The sequence below is a fragment of the Mastomys coucha genome, unplaced genomic scaffold (genome assembly GCF_008632895.1).
Source record: "Mastomys coucha isolate ucsf_1 unplaced genomic scaffold, UCSF_Mcou_1 pScaffold12, whole genome shotgun sequence".
Taxonomy (NCBI): domain Eukaryota; kingdom Metazoa; phylum Chordata; class Mammalia; order Rodentia; family Muridae; genus Mastomys; species Mastomys coucha.
Window position 1 is genome coordinate 13,590,362 of NW_022196894.1, and position 11,399 is coordinate 13,601,760.

The 11,399-nt window shown below is 40.5% G+C and overlaps 1 protein-coding gene across 1 annotated transcript in view; it reads right to left on the reverse strand.

Moving 5' to 3' along the window:
- Positions 1-2,549: 2,549 nt before the first annotated feature.
- LOC116085637 (sperm-associated antigen 6) overlaps positions 2,550-11,399 on the reverse strand; it is a 49,766-nt gene continuing 40,916 nt past the window's right edge. Inside the window, exon 11 of the mRNA XM_031363222.1 lies at positions 2,550-3,432. Coding sequence (XP_031219082.1) covers positions 3,369-3,432 — 64 coding nt within the window. The 3' untranslated portion in view covers positions 2,550-3,368. The remainder of the gene's footprint in view (positions 3,433-11,399) is intronic.

Here is an 11,399-nt window from a genome sequence, read left to right on the forward strand (position 1 = left end):
GGGTTCCATGGCTTCTCACAGCCAGATGCCCACCCCGTGGTGTGGAGAGCACATGGCAATCTCCCGCATCTGCCCACCCAGGGTCTCCAAGCTCTGGCAGGACATGGGTCTCTCCCACCCCTTTATTTCCCCACCACCTGACGCCCTACAATCATATACCTCAACTATGCTGGAGTTTTGACTGGGTATGGGTATGGGTATGGGTATGGGTATGGGTATGTCTATACCTCTCTAGCTATCCTGTGGCTTTAGTGATTCAAGACCTATTGGGAAAGCTGCAAGCCGAGTTAACTTTCAACTCCCACGGCCAAGTAGCCCTGATCCTAGGGAATCCAGAAGCAAACAACAATGACTCTCAGGGTCCCCACAAAGAGAAGAATGACATCTCTACAGTCTCATAGAGATGCCACCACAGAGACCTACATTTCCTTTCAAGATTGCTTAGAGTATGAGTTTAAGGCAATCCTCGTACACCAGCACAGAATGCTAGCCCCAACGGTAATAGATCTAAAGCCAAGGAATAGGCAATTCATTAAAAACAGGATTTCATCTTTTGCAAGGCACAAATTGGGGTCTAGAGCACCTAAAATGACTTTTGGTTTATGAAATCCTCCAACCATGCCAGTTGTCCAAGAACACACCTCATCTGCCAGTCAGAAGTCAGGAACAGAAGCCTATCAGTTAGGTCAGGGTGTATAATTGGTAAGCCAGGCCACCATTACGCTGCACCCACTTGTCCCTAACACTCTCCTGACACTCTCCTAGGCCTCTTCTACCCACTGGAGCTGCCTACCTCACTTCTAAGCCTTAAGTACGCCTTCTACTATATCCACCATGTCCTTCAGAGTCAACCAATCTTTGCTTTCCAGAGGGAAATCCTCAAAATGTTGGTGAGGGCCAGTTGAACTGAACCAGAATAGCTTGGAGATTCCAATTTTCTCCAACATTTCCACTTTACATTGGCCTCTGATTTCGAGGTCTTCCCAGGGGACCAGCATGGCGATGTATGGATGGCCTAGTGCTGGATGGATGGACAGAGGAAGATTGTGTAGAAGAACACGACTGCAGCTTACCCTCCTGTAGAAGGTTTCAAGAAAAAAGTTTCAAATCTTTCAGGAAAGTCAAATACCTTAGCTTCACCTATCCCATGGCCCAGAGAGGACACAGGCTGTTTCTGTCAGCCCAACATCAGGCTCTGGAGTTCCTCATGGCCCAGAGAGGAAACAGGCTGTTTCTGTCAGCCCAACATCAGGCTCTGGAGTTCCTCGGAGCCTCATGTTTCTGTACACTCTAGATATCTGATTTCTCTGTCTTTGTGAAACCCCTTTATTCACAAATGGAGGAGCAAGAGAACTTTATTATGGAAATGAACACAAAGGTCTTTGAAATCAAGCAGGTCCTCACTAATGCACCTGGTCTGGGACTCCTACACATATCCAGGTCCTTGTATGTATATGATCAGACTGGCACTGCAGTGGGGGTCCTGACCCAATGATATACCTGGCCACTGTGTCTATGGGCATGCATGGCCATGGCCCTTTTAGGACAAACTGATTTTCAGATAAAAATTAACAGTCCAGATGTCACACTCAGAATTGGCATTAATGGATTAAGGGCAAACACTGTCAGATGCTCAGATATTAATGAATGAATGCTATGTGGCAAACCCACACAGTTATCTACAGTAGTGTACACACAAACCCTGAAGATCCTACTACCTGTTAGACCAGGTCAGCCAGATCATGAGTACATTAAAGTTAAGCATAAGGTATTTTCCAGATGAGCAGACTTAACAGAGCGGCCCCTTAAGGACTCTGATGTGAGTCTTTCACCCATGACAGTTTTGTAAAGAAGGAGAATGCCTTTTGGGTGCATCAAGAAGACCTGAATGTCATTGCTGAGTGGAAATCTCTGCCAAAGTGGAGCTCAGTACAAAAGGCAGAACTCAGTGCTGCCTACAGCTCTCTAACAGGAAGCAGGGACAGGTGCCGATATATGCATGGACTCTAAGTAGCCTTTGCCAGTGTCCATATATATGAAGCTTTCTTTAAAGAAAGGGGAAATGTCATAGTAATCCTTAAACACTTAGATGCAGCATGGGTCCCTAAAGGGTAGTAGTTATGCATTGCTGGGGACATCAAAAGGAGAGTGACACATTACATTTACCTGTGTGATCGCTAGTGATTCTAATTTGACATCAGTAAAACATAAAGCTTGAACAGTTTCAACAAAGAAGCACATTATTGAAAATTAATGACAGAAGAGACCAGAAAAATGTGCAGACTAAACGAAGACTTTCCTTTCAATGAAAAATCAAAGGAAGTCCAAGAAGGAAACGAGAAACTAGGTTTCTAGGCCAGGTCTCACTGTGGCCTGAGGAGGTCTGGGCTGACCTACACCTCCTCTGCAGGCCTTAAGATGAGACCTTCAGGAATGTCCCTTTAGGCCCAAAGACACGCAGAGAGCAACAATCAAAGGCTTCTAAGTCCAAAGACAGATTCCTGTGTCAGAAAGTCACTAGATAGAAAAAGCAAAAAGGACCATTCTAATGCTGTTTTAAACATTTTATTGAAATCTTCTTTAACCCCATTACATCTAATATAAAATGTGAATAAAGTCCAAGTCTGGTGCGTTCCACTCAAATGACATCAACATTGGAAAACATGACTTGGGGATGTAGTAATGTGAGCCTAGGCCAGGGGAACACTGTGGGCAAAGGTTCCATGGCACCTTTCATGCCAGGAGTTCATGAGTATGAAACCTCAAGAAGAACGAGGAGCACAGATTCCAGAGTGCCATGCTTGGGACCCTTCAGGGAGAAGGGCTGCAAAAGGAGTGACAATGAGTAGAACTGCCTAGATTCTTAGAAAACCAAACCTAACAGCCTATCATAGCTCCTGCATTAGCATCCAAACCTCTTGCAAGGGTTACATGCCCTGTCGTTGGGTTCCATCTTCGGCTCTTTTCTTCCAGACGCTTCTGTGTAACTTGGAAGGCAGGTTGTCAATGTCTGTGCTTATTATGAGGAAAGGGCCAAGGTAGCCTGAGTGTTCCTGAACAGTGTCTGTCATCTCGTTGGAGGCTGTGTTTGTGCTGCTCGTGTGTGGTTTTCATCAGGACAATAGCAAGTGTTTTAAACCTTTAAATGTCTATTTAAGTCTATCTTTAAAGAAATTCCTATGTATACAAATGACTATGACTAGCCCTTCATATATTCTAGCTACTAACCTTAAACTATTACATACATTTAGAAAACATTATCTAAAGGTATCTTACATTGAATAAAACTAGAATGTACTTTCAGAGAACTTCAACAATCATTATTCACATTCTCCTGGGAGACAGAGGAGAATAAAAATATGCTTTGTTCACAGTGGCTGGTAGCTGTCCACCCTCTGCAGAAGTGTATCGGAGTATCCAGGTGAATAATACCTGAAAAAAGTAGTTTGCTATTAGATAGGAAAAAATTTTCAAAGGTGGACTCAAGTGATTCTATACAAGAAATATTAACATAAGTAAAACTTCATATATGTTCTTATAACTACATTCTTCTAGTAATGCATATGGGTAGAGACTATGAAGAATACCAACTCACAGTGCTGTACTTGAGAAGGAAAACACTTAAGAATATGTATAACATGTCTGGAGAGATGGCTCAGTGGTTAAGAGCAGTGGCTGCTCTTCCAGAGATCCAGGGTTCAATTCCCAGCACCCACATGGCAGCTCACAGCTGTCTGTAACTCCAGGATCCAACACCCTCACACAGACAAACATGCAAGCAAAATATCAATACATGTAAAATAAAAGTAAATAATTTTTAAAAAGAAATAGGTATAATGACAAGATATTTTATAAGCAAAATCTTCAATCCATGGATGAAATTTCATTACAGACACTGTTTTTACCAAGTAAGTAATGTTACTTTTTTATAATTTTATGTGTATGTATGTGTCAACCTGCATGTATGCACATATGTATACCACTTTCATGTTTTCTGCCCTCAGAGTCCTGAAGAAGACATCAGATCTCCTGGCACTGGAGCTACAAATGCTTGTGAGCCACCACGTGAGTGTTAAGAATTGAACCTGGATCCTCTTGAAGAGCAGTCAGTACTCTAACTGCTAAGCCAGCACTCTAGCTCCATAATATTACTTAAAAAGGATAATAACTAAGATTTTAATAATAATTTTAATAAGAATTATTATAACATAAAGTATTAATCACCTTCATTGGTTCTTGGGTATGCATACATAGTAACATATATATATATTTCTAAATTAAACATTTTATAAAAGATTAGTATAAAATATTAAACATAACATTAAAAATACATTGTAGGATCATTTGATATAATCGTGGAAATAAGCATAAAACTATATCAAATAATATTTGGCAGGTATTCTAATATATAATAAACAGATTTTTTTCAATCTGAAAAAATATAATTTAAAATTTTTCTAAATATTCATTCAAAAATAATGAAGTTTTAAAAAGCTTGTTGCTCGATAAAACCTAATGTTAAGGTCTTGCTTTGGCCTCTTTTAGATAACTATACTTATGCTTACTTAAAAAGTCATGAATTGGGCTGAGAGATGGCTCAGTGGTTAAGAGCACTGACTGCTCTTTCAGAGATTCTGAGTTCAATTCCCAGCAACCACATGGTGGCTCACAATCATCTGTAATGAGCATCCGATGCCCTCTTCTGATGTGTATGAAGACAGCAACAGTGTATTCATATACATTAAATAAATAAATAAATAAGTCTTTTTTTAAAAAGTCATGAATTATATTATACTAATTACCTCTGTAATTTGTTAATTAAATGTGAAAAATCATGATATGTATTTGTTTCCAGTAATGTCTTTATATATAGTCAAGGTTAAATAGTGCATACAACATACCTAAAGCTCTCTTATAGGTTTTTGTCTGAGGTAGGGTTTTATTGCTGTGAACAGACACCATACCAAGGCAAGTCTTATAAAGGACAATATTTAACTGGGGCTGGCTTACAGGTTCAGAGGTTCAGTCCATTATCATTAAAGTGGGCACATGGCAGCATCCAGGCAAGCATAGTGCAGAAGGAACTGAAGAGTTCTACATCTTCATCTGAAGGCTACTAGCAGAATACTGACTTCCAGGCAGCTAGGATGAGGGTCTTAAAGCCCACACCCATGGTGACACACCTACTTCAACAAGGCCACACCTACTCCAAAAGGACCACACATTCTAATAGTGCCACTCCCTGTGTGGAGCATATACAAACCATCACATTCCACTCCCTGACCTCCACAGGCTTGTTCAAACATCTGAGTCTTAAAATAGCATAATGCAAAATACATTTAGTCCAACTTCAAAAGCCCCCATAGTCTATAGCAGTCTCAACAATGTTAAAAGTCCAAAGCTCAAAATCTCTTCTGAGATTCATCCAACCACTTAACTATAAATCCCCAAAGTAAGACTGGAAACCAGGTGGGCAAACTACAAACACTGTATCTCCAGGTATGATGTCAAAGCAGTCTTCAGATTTCCAACTCCTTTTTAATCTTTGTTGATTACAACAAACTTCTTTCTCCTGGGCTGGTTCCACTCCCTGTTAGCACCTTTCCTTGGCAGGCATCCTGTGGCTCTGGCATCTTTAACATCTTGGGGTCCCCAAGTCAATTTCAGCTTCACAGTTTCTTGTTCCAATGTCTGAGATCCACACATGATCTTCTGTGCATCTCCAAAGGGCTGGTGTCACTTCTCCAGCTCTGCCCCCTGTAACACTCTAAGCTCAGGTTGACCCACTCTACTGCCACTGCTAGTTCTTGGTGATCATCCCATGGTACTGGCATCTCCAATACACAGGGGTCTTCCACTGCAACTAGGCTTCACCAATAGCCTCTCATAGGTTCTCTTCATGGTGCCAAGCCTCAACTCCTTTACATGACTCTGTCAGCCCTGGGACATCAACTGCAAGTGAGGCTGCACCTTCACCAATGGCCTTCCATGGCCTCTCACAACCAAGCCTCAGCTGTTGTTCATGATCCCTTCATGCCTTAAAATCCAGTACCATCTGGGTAACTCTTACACATTACCAAGTACAGCTATAGCATGAGGTAAAACCTTGGCTATCTCTGGAACACAGCTTCTCTGTACTCTCAGAAAACAGTTCCCAGATTTCACCTCAGTGATGCTGGTCTCTTCTTAATCACCACTAATTTCTTAGCTCCAGCTAACCAGCATCAGTTGTTCCAGTAATCTCCTTCTCTGCTTGACTACAAAGCACGAGTCATGTGGCCAAAGTTGCCAAGTTCTGCTGCTTCCTAGACCTGGAACATGGCCCCCTTGTTCTATTATATTATCATCAGCTTTCTGTTTTCCAACTCCTTCAATGCCTAAGCTTGGCTGTCCTGGAACTTGCTCCACAGACTGACATGGAACTCAGAAATTTTCATGCCTGTCTCCTAAACACTAGGATTAGAGGAGTGGTCCACCAAGCCTGGATTTAAGTTTTTCTTCACCTAGAACTTTCTCTGTTCTAGGCTGGCCTTGAACTCAGAGACTGCTTGGCTTTATCTCCTGAGATTAAAGGTGTGTACCTTGTTTTTTGTTTGTTTGTTTGTTTTGTTTTGTTTGGGGGGTTGTTTTGTTTTATTTTTTGTTTGGTTTTTTGAGTCAGGGTTTCTCTATATAGCCCTGGATGTCCTAGAACTCACTCTGTAGACCAGACTGGCCTCAAACTCAGAAATCTACCTGCTTCTGCCTCACAAGTGCTGGGATTAAAGGCATGTGCCACTGCTGCCAGCAGAAGTGTGGCCTTGTTGGAAGGAAGTATGTTACTGGAGGTGTCAGAAGCTCAAGTCACGACAAGTGGCTCACTCTCTCTTCCTCCTGCATGCCAATTGGGATGTAGAACTCTCAGCTCCTTCTCCAGCACCATGTCTGCCTGCCTTCCTCCATAGTGATAATGGACTAAACCTCTGAACTGGTAAGCCAGCCCCGATTAAATGTTTTCCTTTATAGGAGTTGCTGTGGTCATGATGTCCCTTCACAGCAATGTCCCTTCATAGACTAAGACAGCCAGTTAGATGTAAATATATTTTGAGATGTTAAAACAATAAACCATCAGCTTCTTAAACTGTTCTCTTAGAGACTCACAACAGTGTGCCTTGGGACACCTGTAGAAAATAGTCAGGGATGTGCCTTTCCTCTGATTTCATACTCAATAAAAGATAACTCAGCAGTGAGAAGAATTCTTTTTTTTTATAGTTTGTAGTTTTTACATAGAACCACCCAAAGGGTTAAAAGAAAAATAGAGCCACTTCCTATTAAAAGGCAAAAGAAACATGTAATTAATACTTCAAATAACTTTGTAGTTGCATGATATATATCTGACATGTATGCCTACAATAAAATTAGGCTGCTGCTATTAGGATATGGGGATGGGTTATTTACTCTTTTTCTTTGTGAAAAAATATTAAGTACATAATATAATTTTTTCTTTTTTATTTATTTTCTTTTTTTTGAGGGGAAAACAGGAAAGGAGATATTATATGACATGTAAATAAAGAAAATATCTAATTTTAAAAAAAAAGGTGTGTACCACCATGCTTGGATCTAAATTTAGCTGGGTAAAATCTTGCCCCAAAGTCCTACTCACTTAATCTGCTATCTCCTAGAACACAGGATTCAGCTCCATTTCACTTCCTGGTGCCCATTTAATACTAAAACCATATATTTTATATTTTTCATTTCTCAGCTTGCCATGCTTGTTTAAAATGCTCTTCTTGAGACTTAACCAGAGAACAAAGTCTATGATGGGTGTTTCTGAGACTTCCTTTGTCAGTGCAATTAATCCAAGTCTCCTCACCTTAGCCTCAAGCAGACTCTTCAGAAAAGGGCAAATAGTAGATACAGTCTTCACCAAAATACCACAAAAACAGTCTCTAGGCCACATATTGAAATTCTTCACTGAAACCTCCTGAGCCAGGTCCTCACAATTTTAATTACTCTCAGTAACAAAGTCTTCCAAATTCCTACTAGGATAGCCCATTATGCCCCATTTAAAGCATTCCATAGCTTTCCAAATACAAACTCCCAAAGTCCACATTCTTCCAAACAAAATCATGGTCAGGCCTATCACGGCAATACCCCACCCCCAGTACCAACTTCTGTCTTAGGGTTTTACTGCTGTGAATAGATATCGTGACCAAGGCAAGTCTTATAAAGGACAATATTTAATTGGGATTGGCTTACAGGTTCAGAGGTTCAGTCCATTATCATCAAGGGGGGAGGGAACAAGGCAGCATACAGGCAGGCATGGTGTAGGACGAAGTGAGAGTTCTACATCTTAATCTGAAGGCTGCTAGCAGAATGCTGACTTCCAGGTCTCTAGGATAAGGATCTTAAAGCCCACACCCATAGTGACACACCTACTACAAAGTCACACCTACTCCAAAGGACCAAACCTAATATTGCTACTCTCAGGATGGAGCATATACAAACCATCACAGTCTTCTACCTTGAAAAATGTCTTTCAGTGGTAGATTTCTTCCAAGTACTTTTGCACTTAAGGGTTCACAATTATTTCTCTCTGAATTAGTACAAATTTTAAAGCTTGCTTCACTCTCCTATGTCCCTTATAAACATTTCCCATGTAAGACTGATGCTTTTTATATGAATGCAAGAAGTAGAATTTTCTATGATTTTTTTAAATTGTGTAATATAGTAACCGCTAGCCACAGGAAACTAAAGAACACTCCATGCCACTGTTTTACATCAGAACTAAACACTTTGTATTTGCCTTTTGATATTGACAATACAATTATCAGAAAACATTAACATGTGTTTATACTGATATTTTTCTTATTCTAATTGGAAAAACAATTTTCATACAACAGGTTCTGATCAGTTTCCCCACCTTCAACTCCTTTGAGATCCTTCCTGCCTCCTCACCCATCCAACCTCACCCATCCTTCCTCTCTCTCTCTCTCTCTCTCTCTCTCTCTCTCTCTTTCTCTCTCTCTCTCTCTCTCTTTAGAAAACAACAAGGAAGATAAAAGAGAACTTTTAAAAAGTATAATAACAAGAAATACACACAAAGAGGTAAAAATCCATGAAGACACAAAATCAGAAACAACAATACACAAGTAAAACCAAATAAAAAAAGATACCCAGGGCTCGGGTTCCTTCCGGTCTCTCTGGGCTGGTGTCCTGAGTGGACCTTGGGCACAAGCTCTGCAGCCAGTCCCACAACACCCAGAGGAAGCTCCACTCCCAGGTGTTCTGACACTCTCAGGATCAGAGGTGAGGAGGACCCGACATCTGTCCCAACGCTGGGAGTAACTGGGACCTGCAGGAACAGTCACACAGGAGCTCCACCAGCAGAGTGGTTCTGGTTCCTTCCAGTCTCTCTGGGCTGGTCTCCTGACCAGACCTTGGGCTCAGGCTCCAAAGTCAGTCCCACAACACCCAGAGGAAGATGCTGCACTCCCAGATGCTCTAACAAGCCCAGGGTTACAGGATCCCAGGATCACAGGATCACAGGATCACAGAGACAGCTTGACTCTGAGGAGTTCTGATACAACCGGGATCACAGGAAGGACTGATTCCAGTCAGATTTAGCAAGGGAAGGTAGCATTAGAGATAACCAGATGGCAGGGGGCAAGTGTAAGAAAATAAACAACACAAACCAAGGTTACTTGGCATCATCAGAACCCAGTTCTCCCACCATAGAAAGACCTGGACACACCATCATACCGGAAACACAAGATTCAGATCTAAAATCACTATCATGATGATGATACAGGACCTTAAGAAAGACATAAATAACACCCTCAAAGAAATACAGAACACGGGGAAAGAGCTAGAAGCTCTTAGAGAGGAAACACAAAAATCCCTTAAAGAACTACAGGAAAATACAATCAAACAGGTGAAGGAAATGAGCAAAACCATCCAGAATCTAAAAATAGAAATAGAAACAATAAAGAAATCAGAAAGAGAGGCAACCCTGGAGATACAAAACCTAGGAAAGAAATCAGGAGTCATAGATCCAAGCATCACCAACAGAATACAAGAGATAGAAGAGAGAATCTCAGGGGCAAAAGACACCATAGAAAACATTGACACAACAGTCAAAGAAAATGCAAAAAGCAAAAAGCTCCTAACCCAAAACATCCAGGAAATCCAGGACGCATGAGAAGACCAAACCTAAGGATAATAGGTATAGAAGAGAGTGAAGATTCCCAATGTAATGGGCCAGCAAATATCTTCAACAAAATTATAGAAGAAAGCTTCCCTAAGCTAAAGAAAGAGATGCCCATGAACATGCAAGAAGCCTACAGAACTCCAAATAGACTGGACCAGAAAAGAAATTCCTCCTGTCACATAATATTCAAAACACCAAATGCACTAAACAAAGAAAGAATTTTAAAAGTAGTAAGGGAAAAAGGTCAAGTAACATATAAAGGCAGGCCTATCAGAATTACACCAGACTTCTCACCAGAGACTATGAAAGCTAGAAGATCCTGGGCAGATGTCATACAGACCCTACAAGAACACAAATGCCAGCTCAGGCAACTATCTATACCCAGCAAAACTCTCAATTACCATAAATGGAGAAAACAAGATATTCTGTGACAAAATGAAATTTATACAATATCTTTCCACAAATCCAGTCCTACAAAGGATAACAGATGGAAAACACCAACACAAGGAGCAAAACCTCACCCTAGAAGAAGCAAGAAAGTAATCTTTCAACAAATCCACACAAATCTAATTCCACCTCTTACAACAAAAACAACAGGAAGTAACAATTACCTTTTCTTAATATCTTAATATGAAAATTAATATTACCAACAAATCCAAAGTGATTGAAATCCAAAAAATATGAGGAATTAGAAATTTGTTGATTGTCATCCAATGGTCTCTCTAATTTGGTAATTGGAGGAATAGGTCCAATATTGAACAATCTATATATACTTTCAGCTTGTTTGTGACAGTGTCTTGCTGTGTACCACATAAGGGTCTTGAAATCTTGCTTTTCCTATCTCAGCCTCTCTAATAGTAGTATTGTTTATTTCATGTCTTTACACTATACTATGGTTTTCAGAACAGCTTATATATTTCAAAAGCATTTATATACCCAAAAGAAACATAGACGATTAACTAGGGAGGTTGCTTGTAAGAGAACAACAAAGAGAGAGACTGAATGCTTTGCTTGAGTTTGTAACTCTTGTATCAAGTTTGAAGAAGAGGACTTTATAAGTTACTCTTTCTCTGAGATGAATGGTTTTCTAAATTATCACAGCTAATGAACCAAATTCTTACCCTCACCTAATATCTGTGCCCCACTCCAAGCAGAACCATTGTTCATTGAAACAGTTGGTGAATAACTTTATGGATAGACCATCTTAATA